Here is a 22,088-nt window from a genome sequence, read left to right as displayed (position 1 = left end):
ATGCACTCTACAATTCTATGACCAGCTGAATGTCAAGCAATTGAACCGCGATTTAAATCCTATTTTGTCAGCAATAAGTACTATACTTTGTCTTTATTTAGTGTAGAGAACCAAGCACTTATTCTACTCATCTATAGAAGGGACAATGGTTGTTTGCCTATGAGGTATAAGGAAATCCTATCAGATGTTTTGTATTTTCGTATGGAATTGAATCATACTCCTGCACACTGTAACATTCATATATATCAACCTGTAGAGGCTTTAATAACACCTGGTATTCTGGTTAGTGATTTTATTGGACCTCATGTGCATATCCTACATGCACAGGATGGACTATTCATATGTTACAAGGTATTATTCTTATTATTTAGGGTGCACATCTTCAGGTGCTCAAGAACGATTACTAGAACAGTCAGTTAATTCTGCAATTTAAAGGATGAAAAAGGAGGTTATAAGAGTCTAGTTTTGGTTCTCATCCACAATGTCACACTAGTCTGCCTGGGCATGGTTCTCATGGTTTAATAGTGACTTGAGGAGTCATAATACCACAGATCACTAAACACGAACAGCTAAGGTAGCCCAAGGACAATAGCCATCTTTACACATTAATTAACAGGTCTTACATTAATTATCCTAGGGGGTTTTAATACTTCCAAATGCTTAAAAAACAGTTAGTAGAGCATTCACATTACACATTCCAGCAATCTTTTCTATAAACCAACCAAATGCAGTCAGGAGAGCCCTCCTTTTACACTATACAACCTTATTGTTAGTATGATCAACCTTATTTTAATATATAGTGTGACAAACCGTATGTGACAGGCAGGTGGAAAACTTTTCTCGCAATTGACTAAGCGACGTCCTGCGAGCCAGACTTGAGATGGAAACCCTCGTCAGAAGTTTATGCTTGGCTCTTTTCCAAACAAATGAAGAGTCAATGAGGTTTTGTGTAATCACTTCTGGTATCGTATAGGGTTATTGTTAGAAACGATAATTGGATTTGGATTCTCATCGAGTGAGTTGTTCTGCTTTCTCAATTTGAGAGGGTTTGTTTGGAGGGAAAAACGAAAGAGGACATACAAGAATAGTGAGGGGAAATATGCAGAGGAAGAGGATTGTTAACATCGCCAGCAGGCAGGCTACATTTTCCAAACGTAGGTGGATTGCTGAAGAAAGCTTACGAGATCTCGGTGCTCTGCACTGCAGAAGTTGAACTTGTGATTTTCTCCCCAGCAGGAAAGCACTATGAACTGTTTTTTAGTGCAAATCCTACTATTTTGATTCTAATAATCATGGCTATGCAAACCTCATGAGATTCTTACTAATAACCCCGGTGGTGCAAGCCCTAGTAAGCTCGATGTTGAAAAACTTAGTGTAAAACCTCCAAATCGCTGGTTTTGTTGTAGTGCTTATTGGAGAGTATATAAAAAATTTCACACCTTTTTATGAGATATGGGAGGAAAACATGTTAAAGATTTTTAATAAATATAAAATTTCCAAAATGATGCTAGTTACGTGTGATTCTTTTTTCATTGTTTGTGATTATGAAAAATGAAACTCAATGTTTTTTCATTAGTGCACACATATTTCATTATATAATTGCATATAGAAAAATCATTCCAGAGCCGATAACAATAAAAATGAAGAATTTATGGTCCAACGTTATATTTAAGGGAGATGTTTAAGGATGACGTTTGAATTTTGTTTTTCATTTTAAGACATTTGGAGCAAATATTAGGAAGTACTTTGAGAAAGGATTGTCCTTGATTTTCAAAAATGGAGTTGTTCCTTTCCAGCCATATGCCCCAAGTGACCATCAAAGGGAGAGCTCATATGTTTTTTGGATGTTTTCTTTATAGCCATTTTTTTACACATATCCATAGAGTCCCCATGCCATTGATGTGAATTACTTGTTCGGTTTTTTTTAACCAAAATTTTTAACCAAACAAGAAAAATTGAAAAAATGCCTCAAGATCAAAGACTGAAACAAAGACCTATTGACATACCTTTTAAAGTATGGAAAGAACTTGTAAAATCATATGAGAAGTTGGATGCACAAAGAAAAGCCGACAATGAGAGCATTCAGGTATTGAATTTTTCATTAAACATTATTTAGAATGTATTAATACTTATAAGTATCTTAGACATGTATTTGTGTGAAAATAAATTGAATTGGTTTATGTTTAAGGACAAAGCATCCAAGGCGAGGTTAACCAAGACAAAAGTCACTCATCGTAGTGGCCAGAAAGGTTTAAAAGCACTGATAACAACCTTTGTAAGTATATTAAACATGTGATATTTTTTTAATAAATTTTGTACTAGAAGAAAGTCATTGTTATCTAATTTCTCCCTATTTACTGATTGATAGGAACTAAAATATGGAAGACCTCCAAATCATTTGGAAAAGGAGGTGCTGCAGCAAAAGAGATGGGTTGAATTTGTTGTTTGGATGGACTCTATGGTATGTAATTTTAGTTGGATTTCCAATATACTTTTAAACCATATTTTCATTTTATTTTTTAGTACTATTAGATATTATATCTTACCTCATTTTATGGTTAACATTGTATAACAAAAACATGCATTGTGTTATGTAATTAATACTAACATGTAATATTGATTTTTTTTGTCAGAATGCTATAGGTAATGATTGCCAAGACGATGATCCAAATTATGTTCAACATATATCAGGAGATGATGAGGATGAGGATGAGGATGATGGTGGTGAAGGAGGAGATGATGATGATAGTTGCGGTGTTGGTGATGATGTGGATCAGAGTAATGAGGATGGTCAAGATGATCATGAGGATGATCTTGGTGGTGGTAGCTAGGCATGCACATGCATTGTTTTTTATGAAGAAATTATTGTGTAGAATGACATTGTTATGTTTAGATGGGTGTTGTGAATTTACCCTATATCAATGAGACATTTTGATTTTGTAATCATACGATGAGTTTGATTTATGTATGTTGTTAATTTATCGTAGAATAACGATATTCATGAAATATTTTGATTTGTTAATCATATTTGAATTTTACTTGTTTTGATTAAAAATAATACTGATTTTATTAGTATTATGTTGCTATTTTATACATGTTTTGAAAATTGTTAATGACACATTGTTATTTTTTTGGATGGATGTTGTCAATTTCTCTTAAATTTCTTTACAAATGATTTTGAATTGTGATATCTGCTTTAATGATATTTAGAAACTATCATATATTTCACTATGAATCTATAAAGGGGGTCATATATGTAAAGAAAAATATACTCTATATAAGAAGTCAAATGCGGATGTAACCATGGATGCAAAATTGGATGTTAAACTAGGAATTAATAGAAAATGCAAACAATTGACATACAAAGTGTTTTAAATTAGAAGTGAAAAATTGTGCAATAGTTGACACAAAGAAGGGAACAAAACATAGCATACAAAAGGATATCAAATTGGGCAAAAACAAGGACACATAAATGGGCACCAAATTAGATGCAAAAAAAGACAACAACTAGATGTAAAATAAGATGCAAAGTTGAGCGTTAAAAAGAAGCAAAAAACGTTACAAATTAATATGCCAAATGATGATGCAAATAATGGTGTAAATTTGGGATGCAAACTTGGGTGCAAGAAAAGGAAAAAAAAAAGATGTAAGAAAAGACATAAAACAAGATGCAAAATGGGGCTGAAAAAAGGTGAAACCAAGGATGCCATATTGGATGTAAAAAATGATTCCTAATCACATGCAAATTTAGGCTCGAACTCAGACACAAAATTATATGCAAATGTGGACACAAAATGAGGCAAAAAAGATGCAAATTTGGATGGTGAAAACGATGTAAAACTAGACATCAAAAAAATGCAAAATTGGATGAAAAAGTCGGTGTAAATAATGGTGCAACATTGGACACAAGCAGACACAAAAAAATGGTGCAAAAAGGGGCATAAAATAGCTTAAAATTGGATGCAAAACTTGGTGTAAAAACAAATACAAAAGTAGACGTAAAAAATGGCTCTAAATTGAATGTACCATTAGACACAAAATAAGATGCAAAGGTGGACACAACACATGACTCAACATAAGATGCAAATATAAATGCAGATTTGGATGCTCAAAATGATGTAACATTAGATGCAAGAGATGGTGTTAAAAATGATGCAAAATTGGATGAAACAAATGACGCAAAATATGGTGCAAAATGAGATGGGAAAAATGGAGACAAATCAAACGTAAATGTGGATGTAAAAAATGGTCCAAAAAAAGATGCAAAAATGGGCACAAAAATGGATGCAAAATTTGGTGCTAAATCAAATTCAACACATGGTGCAAAGATAGGCACCAAAGCTGGTGCAAAAATAGAAGCAAAAACTAGTGTAAGACTAGATACAAAACCTGGCGTAAGACTAGATGCAAAAACTGACACAAAATGGATGCATAAAAAGATGTTAAATTGGATTCAAAATACCGTGTAAACTTGATGCAAATGATGGTGCAAAATGGGAAGCAAAGAATGACACAAAATAGGAAGCAAAAGAGAATGAAAAATAGATGCAAAAAATGACACAAAACTAGAAGCAAAACCTGTCATAAAATAAGATGCAAATCTTGGTTCAAAATTTGACGCAAAAAATGATGCATAGTTTGGTGTAAAAAATGATGCAAAATCTAGCGTGAAAAAGGATGCAAAATTAGGTGCAAAAAATGACGCTTTAAAAATTGTACAATAGAGCCAGATTTAGCGCCAGGTTGCTCATCACAATTACAAAAAAATTGCACTAAAATCTGGCGCTAAATCTGGCGCAAATCACTGGTTTTGTTGTAGTGAAGAAACTCATAGCATGCAACCATGGTTTCCATAAAATGATGAAATTTAAAATTCCAAGATCAAGCAAGTAATATTCATCTAGTGATGTGCAATAGTACCTAATCACAAATGTTTATAAAAAATTGATTAATAACATTGAAAAACTATTTATTACAGTGGAAGAAATATAGTTTGTCCTGGTTAAAAATCTAAACAAGGATCAAGTCCTGACCTGCCTATCTATTGTAGTGGAAGAAATATAATTTGGGCTGGTTAAAAAACAAAACAAGGATCAAGTCCTAACCTGCCTTTTGTTATTGGACTGCTCTCCTATTGAGATACATGGCTTCTTGATCAGGCCTGAGCCATGTTCAAATGTGGATTGACAGTCAAACACCTCCCCTCAATCAATATTCATAGTTAAGATTTAGCTATAACAAACTCATAGCATGCAACCATGGTTTCCATAACATGATGAAATTTAAAATTCCAAGATCCAGAAAGTAATATTCATCTAGTGATGTGCAATAGTACCTAATCACAAATGCTTATAAAAAATTGATTAATAACACTGAAAAACCATTTATTACAGTGGAAGAAATATAGTTTGTCCCGGTTAAAAATCTAAACAGGGATCAAGTCCTTACCTACCTATCTATTGCAGTGGAAGAAATATAATTTGGGATGGTTAAAAAATCAAACAAGGATCAAGTCCTAACCTGCCTTTCGTTATTGTACTGCTCTCCTATTGAGATACGTGGCTTCTTGATCAGGCCTGAGCCATGTTCAGGTGTGGATTGACAGTCAAACACCTCCCCTCAATCAATATTCATAGTTAAGATTTAGCTATAACAAACTCATAGCATGCAACCATGGTTTCCATAACATGATGAAATTTAAAATTCCAAGATCAAGCAAGTAATATTCATCTAGTGATGTGCAATAGTACCTAATCACAAATGTTTATAAAAAATTAATTAATAACACTGAAAAACTATTTATTACAGTGGATGAGATATAGGTTGTCCTGGTTAAAAATCTAAATAGGGATCAAGTCCTTACCTGCCTATCTATTGCAGTGGAAGAAATAAAATTTGGGTTGGTTAAAAAACCAAACAAGGATCAAGTCCTAACCTGCCTTTCGTTATTGGACTGCTCTCCTATTGAGATACATGGCTTCTTGATCAGGCCTGAGCCATGTTCAGGTGTGGATTGACAATCAAACACCTCCCCTCAATCAATATTCATAGTTAAGATTTAGCTATAAGAAACTCAGAGCATGCAACCATGGTTTCCATAACATGACGAAATTTAAAATTCCAGGATCAAGCGACTAATATTCATCTAGTGATGTGCAATAGTACCTAATCACAAATGTTTATAAAAAATTGATTAATAACACTGAAAACCTATTTATTACAGTGGAAGAAATATAGTTTGTCCTGGTTAAAAATCTAAACAAGGATCAAGTCCTGACCTGCCTATCTATTGCAGTGGAAGAAATATAATTTGGGCTGGTTAAAAAACCAAACAAGGATCAAGTCCTAACCTGCCTTTCGTTATTGGACTGCTCTCCTATTGAGATACATGGCTTCTTGATCAGACCTGAGCCATGTTCAGGTGTGGATTGACAGTCAAACACCTCCCCTCAATCAATATTCATAGTTAAGATTTAGCTATAAGAAACTCATAGCATGCAACCATGGTTTCCATAACATGATGAAATTTAAAATTCCAAGATCAAGCAAGTAATATTCATCTAGTGATGTGCAATAGTACCTAATCACAAATGTTTATAAAAAATTGATTAATAACACTAAAAAACTATTTATTACAGTAGAAGAGATATAGTTTGTCCTGGTTAAAAATCTAAATAGGGATCAAGTCTTGACCTGCCTATCTATTGCAGTGGAAGAAATATAATTTGGGTTGGTTAAAAAACCAACAAGGATCCAGTCCTAACCTGCCTTTCGTTATTGGACTGCTCTCCTATTGAGATACATGGCTTCTTGATCAGGCCTGAGCCATGTTCAGGTGTGGATTGACAATCAAACACCTCCCCTCAATCAATATTCATAGTTAAGATTTCGCTATAAGAAACTCATAGCATGCAACCATGGTTTCCATAACATGACGAAATTTAAATTCCAGGATCAAGCAAGTAATATTCATCTAGTGATGTGCAATAGTACCTAATCACAAATGTTTATAAAAAATTGCTTAATAACTCTGAAAAACTTTTTATTACAGTGGAAGAAATATAGTTTGTCCTGGTTAAAAATCTAAACAAGGATCAAGTCTTGACCTGCCTATCTATTGCAGTGGAAGAAATATAATTTGGGCTGGTTAAAAAACCAAACAAGGATCAAGTCCTAACCTGCCTTTCGTTATTGGACTGCTCTCCTATTGAGATACATGGCTTCTTGATCAGGCCTGAGCCATGTTCAGGTGTGGATTGACAATCAAACACCTCCCCTCAATCAATATTCATAGTTAAGATTTAGCTATAACAAACTCATAGCATGCAACCATGGTTTCCATAACATGATGAAATTTAAAATTCCAAGATCAAGCAAATAATATTCATCTAGTGATGTGCAATAGTACCTAATTTTGATTGGTAAAAGTTTGAATAGTACACACACAAAAAACCCTGATTTTTGTTGAGCAGAAATTTGAAACAAGTCATTCAACTTCATTATTTACAATATAGTAAAATTACTAAAAAAAATTAACCAATACCAGAAGTACCGGTAAAAGAAATCAAAATATTTGAATGCAAAATTACCGCAGAAAATATACATAGCATCTGAAAACCCAAATCTACTAGAACAAAGAGCATACATAGCAATACGCAGGAAATATACATAGCATCTGAGAGCATACATAGCAATACACAAAAAATATACATAGCATCTGAGAGCATAGACCAAAAGTGTAAAAGAACACAGATTCAGAGCCACCGAAATAGCAATACGCAGGAAATGGTCATCATTCATCCCTGGCAGACAAAAACGCAAGGCCACTAAAGAAATCAAAATATTTGAATGCAAAATTACCAAAGAAAATATACATAGCATCTGAAAACCCAAATCTACTAGAACAAATTAAAACTAACAGACCTAACAAAACACAACAAGTGTAAAAGCCTGAATTGACTACCTCCTTAGGCATTCACATTAGGCATAAGCAAACCCTAAACCTCAAAATTCATACATTCACATTAGGCATAAGCAAAACCCTAAACGTGCGAAACCCTCAAAACCCTAAACCTACAAAACCCTAAACCTGCAAAACCCTTTGAAATCCTGAAACTCCAAGAGAAAAAATAACAAAAATTCTAATAGGAATGTGAGGTGTCGAAAAACACAGAAGGTGAGGTGTTGAAAAACACAGTGGCAATGGCTGGTAGGATTTTTCCTACCAGATAGACGTAGAAGCCATATCCAAGCGTCTTCCATGTCCAGACCTTCTCCAAAGCTCGCCAGACCTTCTCCAGAGCTCGCCAGAGCTTGCCAGACCTTCTCCAGAGCTCGCAAAACCTGCAACCAACTTGGAAAACATGAAAAAAGTTGGAAATTAGCCAATGGCATAAATATTCACAGATATTTCGAAACAAAAACCATAAAAACCTATAAATTACTTGTAAATTTACCTTCGACCTCAAACTAGCTAGAAATTGATACTGGCTCCTTCCCAAACAATAGGTCACGTGAATGAAACAACCACCAAGGTATTTGTAAACCCCCGACGGTCCATAATGAACAACAATTGCAGGTGAAATGAAACAAGAACAACAAAAACCCTGTTCTGTTAATGAGCGCGTGCAAGCAAACTAGTTTGGTTAGTAGGTCAACAATGGCGGATAAGGTGCACAGGTAATGGAGTCGTTTAGTGCCATCGTCGGCGGAGGGCTTTGCCCAAACACCAGACTCAAACATAAATACATGGAGCAGAACAAACATCGCGGAAAACAGGCGGAAACAACCGAAGGAAAGGTCAAAATTAGGTTTTTGAAGGGCTGATACCCACCACAACACATGGCAAGACACGTCGAGCAGGTGTCGTACATGCGGGAGTGGCATCCACATGCCTGTAGCTAAGGTGGAGGGGAGGGCACACAGGTAATGGCGTCCCTCCCCTAGATAGTTTTTGCAAAAAAGCTAGTGTTCCTTATGATCATTGTTGAAAGTATCTCGAAAAATGTGCTTTCTAGTAACATCTAGCCTTAATCTCATACATGAGACTAGTTTTTTTTTTTATAGGGTGGTTAGGTATATATTCTTAGAATAGTATTTACGAGGAGAAAATCTAACACATTTTTCCATATTTTTTAAATGTTTTTTAAAACAATTTTTGGATATTTTTTATATTTTTTTTCAAAACTAAGAATCTAAAATGGATAGAGTATTTCATTCCGGCTAAATGTTTTTAGATTTTAGGTTATTAATCTGTTTTTTGATGTCTAAAGAAAAGAAGCTCTTAGTAAGTAGGAAGCACATGTTATTTTAAGACTAGAATGGCATTTTAGGCTAGATAGTTTTTGAAAAAAAGCAAGTGTTCCTTATGATCATTGTTGAAAGTATCTCAAAAAATGTGCTTGCTAGTAACATCTAGCCTTAATCTCATACATGAGACTAGTTTTTTTTTTATAGGGTGGTTCATAGATACTGAGTGGCCGCTACGTCCACGGGAAAATCTATGAAGATCAATCTGGAGGGATCTACCAGTTGGCCAAACAAGTAGGGCGTAATCCCAAGGGCGTTGAGGAGATTTGACCCCATGACCTCCCAACTGGCAAGGTACTTAGTAACGAGAACTCGACCAACTGAGCTAAACTTTAAAGTTGTACATGAAACTAGCTACTCTCTAAAATTGCAATTTAACCTCTTATATGCATGAAGCAATAGATATGCCATATAAACTCATGATATAGACCATTAAATTTTATGAGAGAAGCTTTAAGTTTCTCACTTCTAACAAAATATCTTTGCCCTAATCAAGCGTATGAGATCACAGATAAATGCATACCTATTAAGACAAAAACCAATAAAAAAGCATTTTATAACTACACTTTTTTAGATGGTTTTTGTTCTTCATTATAAATTGCACTTTTATAAAAAAAATTATGTGTTTTTCCAATTCTACTTGATTTATATGAAATTTTGAGAAGATACACACTTTTAACATTATTACTAAATACTATTTTTTAATCTAATTTTATTAATTTATTAACATAATAAATATAAATATAAAAAAATTATTTATTTAAACTTTTTTGTGTTTTCTAATTTTTATTAAATTTATAATGGATTTACATTTTCAACATTATTATATCTACCACAAGTATGATATTAAGCATTGAGTTTTTCTTTTGACTATATATTAGTTTGTTTTTGACCAAAAAATTTTGCTGAGTTTAACATTGAGAATATTTGTAAGATGATTGGTTGAAGTCTTGTTATGGGTTGTTTAGTAAAATCCATTTCTATTAGTTACTAATTTTTTGTTTTATTTATTTTTTATTGAATTTTTTATTTTGATTTTGAATTTTTCATCTTTTTTCTATTATTTCTATTTTCATGAATTATAATTTTTTCTCCATATTTTCAATTTAAGATGAGTTATTATTATATTAAAAACATATGTTAATAAATTTAATTATAAAAAATTATGTATTAATAAAAAATAAAACATATACAAAAAATAAACATATAAACATAATATTAAAGTGTATATATGTTAATATTTAGTTAATCATATTTCTTAAATTTTTGTAATTTTATTCAAGAATATGATATATTATTTATTATTTTTTAGTTTACTTAAACCATATTTAAGCTAAATCGCAGGTACTAGCTACTATGTAGCCATTGTTGTTATTATTATTATTATTATCCAATTATAAGGTCACGACTAAGGTGTTTGTGATGAAATCATTGTCTTTATAATTATTATTATTTAATTTTAAAGGCACGCCCAAGCTAGACACTAAATTGGTGTTTGTGGGACAAGGGACACACCTTCGCAAAAGTGGATTTGACTACTAAGTCTATGAAAGCATACATACTCTACCTTTTAATTTTGAACCCATGACCTCTTAGAAAAAAATATATACTCTTAACCATTAAACTAATTCACAATGCTACTATATACAATATTTTTCGTCTTATTATATTAATTTTTTAATCTAATAAATATAAATATAACAATTTATTTATTTAAAATTTTGTATATGCATCGGAAAAGGAAAAATAATCTCTAATGGGAATGGAAAAAGCATGAACTTTTATTAGGTTATGTGGCTAAGTCCGATTGTACTTCTTGAATCCATAGAGGTATACAGCTTTGAAGAGGCCAATAAATTTACAAGTAAAACTTACCATACAAAAAGAATGGTGACCAATGCTTTACTTAGCCTTTTCATGAAATTTATCATTTATCTATTGCAATCTGTTATGGTTATCGGGAATCTGATTTTGTCGGTGGTTGTTTCTCCAATCCCAATTCTTTAAATGGAAAATTAATGGAACCCGACAAATATCCATGTCCAACTTTAGCCATCAATTAAATACATTGAATATTTATCAAATGTTATTAACCAAATAAATTGTAATTATCAAATGTCATTAACCTACATATTTCCAAGGATCAGATATTTTTGGATTGCAGGAGCATTGTGTGATGTAACGTGCGCGTGCAAAACATGCAGTGGATAGGTCTCCCGTATAAAGCTTACACTAACCATATTCATAAATTTTATTGAAAACTCCAAGTTTAGCTTCAATTGTGGGCCCATCTCATTAGCAAATTTAGTTTTTGGAATAAACAACATTATTTTCTATTTCTAAAAATAACAAACAATTAATTTATATATATGTATATATTTATATATTTTTGAGTTTTTATATATAAAAACGAGCAAAGTCTGATCCAAGTGATTAAGAAGATTGGATCTGTGACCTCCTAATATGTGAGGTTTTAGTAACAAAACTTCAACCAAATCAACTATCTTTTTGAGTTATATGTTTTTATATATATATAAATATTGTGAAAACTTACTATGGGTCAGCCAATAATAGTTTTTTTATCAAAAACTTAATTATTTATAAGAGCGTCTTTTGGTAAAAATCACATAGGAGATAATCTCATCGACTAGTTTCGAAGCAACGTGTGGTTCACCTTCAAGACAAGATGATGAATCAGATATAGTATAGGCAATGAAATAAATAGATGAAGAGAGCAGCGAGCTAGCTGCTAGAAAATAACAACTAGTTTGACTAAAAAAATTATTATTATTTTTTTTAAATTAATAATTAAGATTTGACCCAGAATCAAAAGGAATTTTAGTTAATAATTAATATTTTAAATATAATTAATAATTAATAAAAAATTTATTTATATAATAAATAAAATCAATTTAAGATATAATATTATATGAAATAATAATTAGAATTCCAATAAACTATTCAAAGAAATAATAATATATTAAAAAAAAAAACTCTGAGAATATGAATTTTAAATAACATTAAAGTAAATAATATTTATATTACAATAAAAATCAATTTTTTAGAAGATAATAATATTACTATGGAGATACTATTAAGGATTAGTATTTTAATAACTAATTATAAACAGAGTTGTTAAGAGGTTATTAACAAATATTTAATCTTCCCAATAATTAAAAAAAAAGTTGATTAAATATATATCTATATATATATATATATATCTATATATATATATATATATATATATAGATATGAAAAAAAATGTGTAAGAAGATAAACACGAAAACACGAAAAAATTTAGGAAGAAAGAGAAGGGATCCAACACCTGTTGATACTCCATCCATCATCTTTGTTTAGATTAACGAGTCTTTTTTCAATTTCTAAGGCCTCTCTAAATTTACAATGATGAAAATGGCCAATCCACGCAATGACTCTAGCCTCTTCTATGCAGATGTGATGATTGGTCTCTTTTACATGCTTTGCCAAAACGGAGGAGTGAGACCTCCCATGCTTGATGTCTACAACATGCTCACAAATCCTTTGATTTATTGATCAACCAATCTCACCAATATAAGGAGCCCCACAAGAACAAGGAATAATATAAACACCCTTCCCATCCTTGGGGTTAACCGAGTCCTTGACCGAACGAAGAGAACTTCGAATAATGCGAAGGGGTCTAAAGGAAGAAGGAATATTATGTTTTTTCAAGATCCTAGTGATTTTATCCATGGTCCCCTGAATAAAAGGAAGATGAATTCTGGAAGATCGATCCTTGGGATCAATCCTATTCTTAGGACCTCTTTCCGCATTAACGAAAGCTCTAAGACCCCGAGACTTGCTATAACCATTCTTATTAAAGACCTTAAGGAGGTGGGTCTTTTCATCTTCAATGTGATTTTCATCAGAAACTCGCAACGCCCAAGTGGCCAAGGTGTTGAGAACACCTAGTTTTTGAGCTGGGAAATGATGGGAATTAACATGAAGATATTGCTCTGTGTGATTTTTCTTCTGAAAAATATTCATCCTTTTTTTAAATGAGAACATCAAGGAAAGGCAGGTTTCCATCAACCTCAATTTCCAAGGTGAAATTTATGCAACTAGATTGATTATTAAGATGATGGAAAAACAACTCCAACTTCCCTTTGCCATAAGACCATACGGCACAAGTATTATCCACAAACCTTTTCCACGGCTTAGGCTGGAAAAGAGCAGATGACAAGGCTTTTAGATTCAAAGAATTCCATAAAGTTAATTATTATTTGAAATCTCTCCATATTCCATATCTAATACAAACTTGTTAATAATTTATATTGCTCCTCGTTTTATATTCTAATTCATTATAATCTAAAACCCTTTATTGAAAATTCTTTATTTTAATTTCCTTATCTGCATTCTTTATTTTTTATAGGCTTTTTCACCAATCTTCTTATTAATATCATTAGTCCTTGCCTCGCCAAGGACTATAGCATTCACCTTCATGTCAAAGGTTTAAGGTTACTAGACTAAGGGAGGTCTAGTAAGAAACCTCCTACTTTGTCCCCATGATGAATATTAGCAAGGTGCTCGTAAAATACAATCACGATGGAATTTTCAAGGTGTTGAGCCTCATTGCCACCAACGCACTCCAGATCTCTTACCCGTCTTCAACCGGTGCTTTCATGTGCGACCTTGTCAAGACCATAATAAATCTCATGCTGGACTTTCTAAGCCAAACAGGATCCTATCTGATGGTCAATTTCTACAATGTCTTTGAGTACAAGGCCAATACTGATGATATTTCTCTAAACTATGCACTCATTTTCCCCAATAGTGGATGTTGAAAATGCAACAAAAAAATCATAATCTAATTGTATCCTTGAATTAAATTAGGAATAAAATTGTAATTGTAAGTTGGATCAATTAATTTGAGTTGAGGGTCTAATTAGAGTCATGTAGAGTGTCTCCTACATTATGAGAGCCCTGGTTGAGTTTATTTTGAGTTGTAATTAATTAATTCATTTTAACTGAGTTAAAGTCAGTTAAACTGGTTCCAACCGATGGAGGAATTAGTATGAGCATATATAGATTGGAGTTCAAGGGAAGTGTACTATCAGTTGTATAATCATCCAAATTGTACAGCTGGTGCATGTAGTCAGAGGAAGGCCTATGAGGATTGTGCAATTCATATTGAGGAAATTCCCTAATTAAAGGGGGATAATCCCAAGGAAATAGGGACTTGGGCAAGCCAAATTTTGGTTAAGTATTGCCTTGGGCTTGTCTAGGAAGTTGTGAGACAGATAGAGATAGTGCAGACGTTTCTCGGGCTTGAGCAAAGCATTGCAATCTTCTCATATTTTATGACTAACACAATATACAAATAGTAGGGGTTTTTAGCTATGGATTTCCCCAGGAAATCATTATGTAATGTGTTGACTGAATTCTTTCTCTTGTATTCTTTGTGATTTCATAATCGTTTAATTGTTTCAGCTGATTAATAGAGTAGATTCAAGTCTATTATTTTAGTAAATTACAATTATCAATCTGAATCTACAAGGAATTTCTACATGGTATCAGAGTAGAACTCACTCTAGAAGAGGAGAATATGACTTTGTCTTTTGTAGGTGAAATTCAATTTGCAGTATCATTCTTCAGAGCCAACAGGATGTTTTTCTATGCATTAAGACTTGAATATTCCCTTAAGGGTATTTCAAACTATATTGCTTAGAAGGACAGGATGGAGGTACTGTTGGAAGACAACAGGCTAAAGAAATTCATAGACAAAGATTTCCTAAGCCTCCAACAACTGATGCTCAAGATATAGCAGAGTTGGGGAAATGTGTTTCAAAGGCGAGAAGGACCTTACTAGAAGGAGTTCAAGACCATATTGTCTCGAACCTCCATTAGAAGGAGACTCCACATGCAATGTGTAAGGCCTTGACAGACCTGCTTCAGAATAGGTGTGACCACAGGAAGCTAGAACTAAAGGACAAGCTTCAGAAAATCAAGATGGAGAAGGGCGACACAATATCACAAAACTTGAGCAAGTTCACCCAATGTTGGTATGAGCTTGGGAGTATTGGTATTATAGTTGCTGAAGATGATTTGGTCATCCTAGCACTTCTAGGCCTTTCCAAGAGCTGGCACAACTACCAAGATTCGGTAACAGGAGGGAGAAGCTACCAGAGTGGGAGCGTTTGTGGTCTGACTTGGTGAAAGAAGAGATAAGGCAGGGCACCAGAGATAGAACCTCATTCAAGCATGATTATGAAGATAATTGTGCCTTAGTTGTAAAGGTGAAGAAAGGGAAATTCAAGAAATTCCAATCCAAAGTAGATTCAAGTCAGGGTGGCAAGAATAAAAACTTATCGAAGATTAAATGTTTTCACTGTCATGAGCTAGGACACTACGCCACAAAGTGTCAGCACAAGAAGGTGTTGTAGCAGCTGCAACACCCTCCAAAATTTTGGCTTACACTCAAATTTCAAAGCCTTCCTTGGTCTTTCCCTTTGTTGTTGCAAACACTTGGGCTCATTTCATGAGTTTTCTTAAACTCTTTTCACCCCTTTTTCTTGTTTGATCAATTGTCCTCTTTTGAAATGTTTGATTGTTTTACCATCCTTGCAGAACATTTCTAGTGGTTTTGAAGGTTGGTCTTTGTGTATTCGAGTTGTCCTAGCCATGTAAACATTCGTCGCACTCATACATAAAGTTTTAAGCATTGACGCACAAGTGTCATCACATTCATCCTAAAGTCTATCTCATGTGTCACACTTGTTGCTTTTTGTTTTAGGATAATCACATGGAGGGTAATGATTTGTCTTATTGTTCCAGAGGTTAATTTTGTTGTGTCGTTGAAGTATGCTAAGTGTGTGATCACAATTTCAAGCTCTTCACAATTTCACCTTTTCCCACATTTAGCCATTTCTATGAAAATCCTCTCGACCAGGGAACTTAGTCTCACTAGACCCTAACTGAGCTGTGCACTCCGCAGTCTTAGCCCTTAGTGATGCAACCTTTCTCTCTAGAACTGCAGTGCACAGTGGTGGTCCCCAGGGAAGTTGCACTGCGCAATTCTAGATCTGAGCAACCTCCCTTCATCCCCAGAATTACATAGTAACTCTTCCCAGCCTTACTTGAACTGCGCACTTCGCAATATCAGTTCTCAAGCTTCTCCCCTTGCATGTTGGAACCATATAATGTTTAGAGAACTAAACTTTCCTTGCCTCTTAGAATTGTGCAAAAGTGTCCCTACTTTCCTCTTTCAGTTAGAGCTCACTGACCTCAAGAACTGCACAGATCTATCCTTCGAGTCTCTCTGTTGCCCAGTCCTCCTTGTCTCTGAAAATGCACAGATATATCTCCTAGGGTCCCATCCCACATCAACCACTAACTGTCTCAACTACGCAATCTTATCTCCCAGTGGCCCGTGCACAATTTTTCCCCTAGGTGATGATTGTGCTCAAAAGTTCCTCAGTCAAGCTAGTATTGCGCTCTACGTAGTCTTAGTCACCAAAATTCCTCCCTGTCACCTGGAACTGCACAATGCATAGTTACTAGGCCCTCTCTCTCAGTCTGTCACCTGCCCCGAGCTCAGTCCATGGATAAAATGCATCATATTAGACTAGGGAGTTTTTGGATTTGATGTTGTCCCGTCATGAGTGAATTGCAAGAACAAATACACTGTTAAATCATGGTAAGATGATGAAGAAGGATAATAAGGGGGAGACATGCTTAACGACTCACTTACAGTTGCATGGAAAAATAAACCTATTAAGAACAAGGAAAAGGAACACATGCATGCAACCACCTCCCAAGAAAAAATATCATTGAAGACCCTGCATCATCAAGCTTTGAAGAGGAGAAGAGAATGCACATCCAAGAACACATCCATCACTTAGTAGCAACAGTGGCTTGACATTACCACCTTAGAAAGCCAGTCCATGTCAGCAGTGTAATGTCAAGTTGTTTCATGAGTTTTCAAAGGCCACATCACTATTATGAGCCATGTATATTGTAAATCAAATGTAATGTAAAGTGGAAGTCCAATGGACATAGATGAATACGAAGAGTCATGTCAGTTGAAAATTCATAGGAAGTTGAATAGTCATGAGGGAAGTCAAAGAGTTACAAGGGTCAAGCATCACCACTTGGTTATATATACCCCCTCGTTGTGTGAGCAATATACTTTTCACCTTAGCTCCTCCCACAAAGCATAGAAAGTTTCAGTCAGTTATTTGAGGAGCAAGGAGTGGCTTCAATGTCCCACTACTGGGGCTAGTGATGTATGATGTAAATATGTGTCTTGGAACTTTTACTTAATACAGAAGCCACTTCTTGCCAGCACATTTCCATGCATGACTTATGGATTTTTGTAAGAATATTATTTGAGCATTTGTATTTCATTTTGCTTCCACATGTACTAAGATAGTTGAAATATTTTGGTTGTTTTAGTGCTTATCTTCTTGGGAATGTGTTGTAATGGTTGCTACTATTGTCTCATCCTTGTGGAATATTCTACAGGATACTAGATAGATATTTCCTTACTTATTGACTGTAACGACTGTCACATCCGTTTTGGACTACTCTGCTGGATGGTAGATGGATCTTTCCTTGTTCTTTGGTTGTAACGACTTTCGCATCCGTTGTGGACTATTATGATGGATGTTGGATAGGCCTTCCTAGTTCATGTGTGTCTCTTCTTGGGTGGTACTATTACCTCTCACTTAGAGGCTCACTCTCGTCCCCCCCTTTTACAGTCAGAGAACCTAGACACACTCACCAGGCACACTCACCTTGCTTTTTGAAGATACCATTGCAACACTCTCATGTGATGATAGCTAGACCTAAGACAAATCTCTAAGTATTTGGCAACCGACCCATTATACCAGATGGGAATCCTACACCAAATGGTGTGAGGTCTAATTGGGACCTCATATCGAGGAGATCCCCTGAATGTTGGCAGATCTAACACCGTCAATATTTATGGCATTAGAAGGAGGGTTGCTAGTATTTTATGCTGATTGTCCCACTGACCCCACTCATCCATCTTCTAGTCAAGGCAATAACAATCACCCCTCTCCCCTACCCACAGTTATGAAGTTTGTAATTCCTCACCTCCTAGGCCTGAACGTGAAATCTCGTACCATCAAATCTGGGCTCTCCATCCCATCACCCATCAATTTGCAAAAGTTGTTGGATTTATTCTAGGAGTGTTCAACTTCCATATTCTATAAAGAAGAACAAGAATACCCCCACAGGAGTAGTAGTTACATATGTCGAAGAAGTGATACTCTCCACTCTTGAAGAGCTAGCAGAAGTTGTGGAGAAGGAAGAAGAATCTCCACTCTTTCAAGGAGGAGAATAAGGCAACCCCTTACTCTTGGGTTCAAGTTCCAGCAAAGGAGGCAAAGGGGAAGGAAACAAAGGAGGAGGAGAAGAAGAAGAGGAACCAATAGATTAAGAATAGGAATCGCTAGATTCAGAACAAGAGGATGAAGACAACAAAGAAGACAATATGGTAGACCAAAATCTGGATTGGATGAGTCAGGGCCCATTGGTACTTCTGGATGTCCTACACAAAATGCCAAGACATGCAGAGAAGCTCTTAATGAAATATGACCCTGATAAGACAGTGAAGGCGGAAGATCACTTAGATAATTTCTACCTACATTTGCAAACACTCGAGGTACGTTATGATGAAATTGCATGTAGACTATTTCCATGTACCTTAGATGGTAGAGCATATGTATGGTACCATAGCCTTCCTCCAAACTCCATCCAGAATTGGAGGGCATTCAAAAGGATATTTCTTGAGAAATTTGCTGAAGATAAAACCCTTGTATGTTACCAAAGGAGTTGGGTAGTCTCAAGATGGAGCAGAAAGAAAAGGTCAAATATTTCAATCAGAGGTTCAACTGTATTTTGAACAAGTTCTTAGATGGTACAAAACCTCAGGACTCCATCACTATAGACTACTACACTTCTTCCTTGCCAACTAGCAATGCGCAATTCATCAAACAAGCTACAAAACCAACTTTAACAAAAAACTTTGAAGAGGCTATTTCCATAGAGAAGGACATGTGCACTATTAGAGTCATCGCAAATGATGAACCCACTATGGACTCCAAATATGCAGGTAAGAGGTCTCAAACCTCTATGTTCAAGGAAAAGTAAAAGGAAGTGAATTATATTGAAAGCCTTAATCATCTCGTCAAGTCCCTCACCACCGAAATGGATAAATTTAAATAGAGGACAAACGAGACCACCGCGAGCAGCAACCCCCCCAGGTACCCACAAAAGAAGAATGTATCTTCTAGTAGCAGTAGCAGTCAGCCGACCAAATCTGCGCAGAGGTCCCACATGGTTTTGAACATTGAGAAAATTGACACAGATACATACTATATGTTCCACCACGTGCATCATTAAGAAAAAATGTGCCGAGAATGGAACCATGGAATGAGTAGTCTTGTTACATAGTTGTGTGACACGGTCATGGTTGATGAACAACTAGAGCTTGATGAAGAAGAAGAACCTGCTAAAATTGATGAAGCTCCAAGCATTGGGCATGTAGTAGACATGGATTAGTATGTTCTTGCATCCCAGAAAAGCGCCACCGTTAAGGAGCCTCTGAGTGATGGTCCAACCCAGAAGAAAAATAACCGATACAACTTGAGAAGTCAAGGGGCCACCACTATGATTGAGGTACCGAAACATAAATTTAGAGAAAATTTGTCAAGGAAAATGAGTCCTCCGGTTAACTCAACATAGAACAATCAGAGCAAGTCTGGGAAGGTAGCTTCGACGAAAAGTGTTTCCACAAGTAGTAAAGAAAAAATCATCCCACCAGAAACCATAAATGCAGTTCCACTCTCTGAGACCTCGATGACTCTTCCCGCAATAGAGTAAAATATTGTAGAATACATGAAGAAGTCTCATGCAAATTTTTCTCTGTTTTAACTTATAAAAATCATGAACCATCGGGACATTATTCTACGAGCACTTGGGAAAACTTCTACTAGTGATGCCACCTCTTCAGACAAGGGATCTAGTAAGTCTCCTGACGCTCTCACATCTGTGCTTAATGCAGTCCACTTGGAGGAAAACTCATCCTACCCACCAGTTTTTGATGTCATTTTAAATATTTAACTTCAATGTTCACAACTACTTGGTTGATTATGATGCATCAGTTAGTCTCATGCCATTCTCCGTTGCCAAGAATATTAATGCTCAATGGAGTAAGGCAGATGCAAAGATCATCCAACTAGACAGAACTTGTGTTCCATAAATTGGTGAGCTCAAGGATGTGATCATTTGGCTATCATCTAACAAACGATTTCATCAATGCATCGACATTGTAACTGTGGACATCCAGAAAGCATATGGGGTATTGCTGAGCAGAGACTGGTCAAGCAAGTTGCAAGTATACTTTACCACTAAATGGTCACACTTATGGATACTGTCAAATAGATACATGAAGCATAATGTAACTCCCTTGAATGGACATAACGAATCGTTGGATTTTGGGGAACTTGTTTTCGGAAATTATTTTCTAGAGACACAGTTGGGGTGTTATCTTGCAGATGCATCCCTAATCCCACTAGACACATAGTTGGACCTCCTTCCATGTTCAACTGGCAAAAATGAAACGTGTACAGTAAGTAGTAGCAATAGTAGTAGTAGTAGTACTAGTGTGGTAAACGATCCCTATACAGATGATATGTAGACCATGTACTTCGATGGATCCAAAATACAGGAGGGCTCTAGAGCTGGTTGTGTTCTAATAGATCCGCTGCATAGAAAACACTTAATCTCTAGTCGCTTGGAATTTGAGTGCACAAAAAACACTGCAAAGTATGAAGCAGTCGTTTTGGGCTTGCAAAAAGCCATTGATTTCAATGTTGTTGTCCTAAAAGTGGTAGGTGACTTCGAAATTGTGGTGTGATAGGTACGTAACAGTATACATTGTGTGTTACCTTGTCTTAAGAGTTATCAAAAAGAGGTATGGAAACTCCTTTCTCATTTCCAAGCTTTTTATATTATTTCAGTACCAAGAATGTGTAATGCAACTACAGATGGCTTCACAAACACAGTTGCTAGGATGTTACATTTTTTACTATTGAAATTTTGTATAAACCATCCGTCCCAGACAAAATCACTAATTTACGCGTTTTTGATGATGATCAATAGATACTCCGTTTAATGGCCAATGCTGATGTATTCAAAGACGCAACAATAAATGAGGATGAGCATGGGAAGACTCTGTAGGATGCAACCATTACAAGCAAAGGCAACCTCATCCCCAAGGGTGTGGTATCACTAGAAAATTTGTGACCTGCAAAACTATTTCTAGGGACCTGTGAATGCTAAGGCCCATAACTCTACATTGTCGCATGAGCATATCAATCTGGGAACACAAAAAGATCTGAAGTATGTGAATCTCGATAGTTGATGTACACCACAAGAGCGACAAGCTTTCATATGCCTTCTCAAGGAGTACCGTGATGTATTCCCATGGACGTATGATCATCTCAAGCCATATAACACAGAAATAATCCAGCATGTGATATCAATCAAGGAAGGGGCCAAGTCTCTTCAGTAGAAATTAAGGAAAGCTCATCCAACACTTGAGCCCCTCATATAGAAGGAATTAACAAAATTGTTGGATGCTTGAATCATTTACAGGGTGAGACATTTGACGTGGGTGTCTAACTTAGTCCCTATAAAGAAGAAGTTTGGGGAGATCCACCTGTGTGTAGATTTCCACAATCTAAACCCCACCTCAGATAAGGACAATTACCCAG

The 22,088-nt window shown here is 35.2% G+C and overlaps 1 protein-coding gene across 1 annotated transcript; it reads left to right on the top strand.

The window, feature by feature from the left end:
* Positions 1-1,736: 1,736 nt before the first annotated feature.
* LOC149175910 (uncharacterized) lies at positions 1,737-2,963 on the top strand. The gene is made up of 3 exons (XM_089422972.1): positions 1,737-2,275; positions 2,369-2,461; positions 2,634-2,963. Exons 1-3 carry the CDS (start codon positions 2,147-2,149, stop codon positions 2,829-2,831), a joined length of 420 nt encoding a protein of 139 aa, XP_089279098.1. The 5' UTR covers positions 1,737-2,146; the 3' UTR covers positions 2,832-2,963.
* The last annotated feature ends 19,125 nt before the right edge of the window (positions 2,964-22,088 follow it).

The sequence above is a fragment of the Pinus tabuliformis genome, chromosome 4_1 (genome assembly GCF_031772625.1).
Source record: "Pinus tabuliformis cultivar Carrire ecotype Pingquan chromosome 4_1, CPIR1, whole genome shotgun sequence".
Classification (NCBI taxonomy): domain Eukaryota; kingdom Viridiplantae; phylum Streptophyta; class Pinopsida; order Pinales; family Pinaceae; genus Pinus; species Pinus tabuliformis.
The sequence above is the reverse complement of the archived record's forward strand: the minus strand, read 5'-3'. Positions and strand labels throughout refer to the sequence as shown.

Coding starts and splice junctions, on each gene's coding strand:
- LOC149175910 (XM_089422972.1), top strand. CDS start 2,147: ATGTATTTGTGTGAAAATAAATTGAATTGGTTTATGTTTAAGGACAAA. Junction 2,276..2,368: donor AAGCACTGATAACAACCTTT/GTAAGTATATTA, acceptor ACTGATTGATAG/GAACTAAAATATGGAAGACC. Junction 2,462..2,633: donor TTGTTTGGATGGACTCTATG/GTATGTAATTTT, acceptor TTTTTTTGTCAG/AATGCTATAGGTAATGATTG.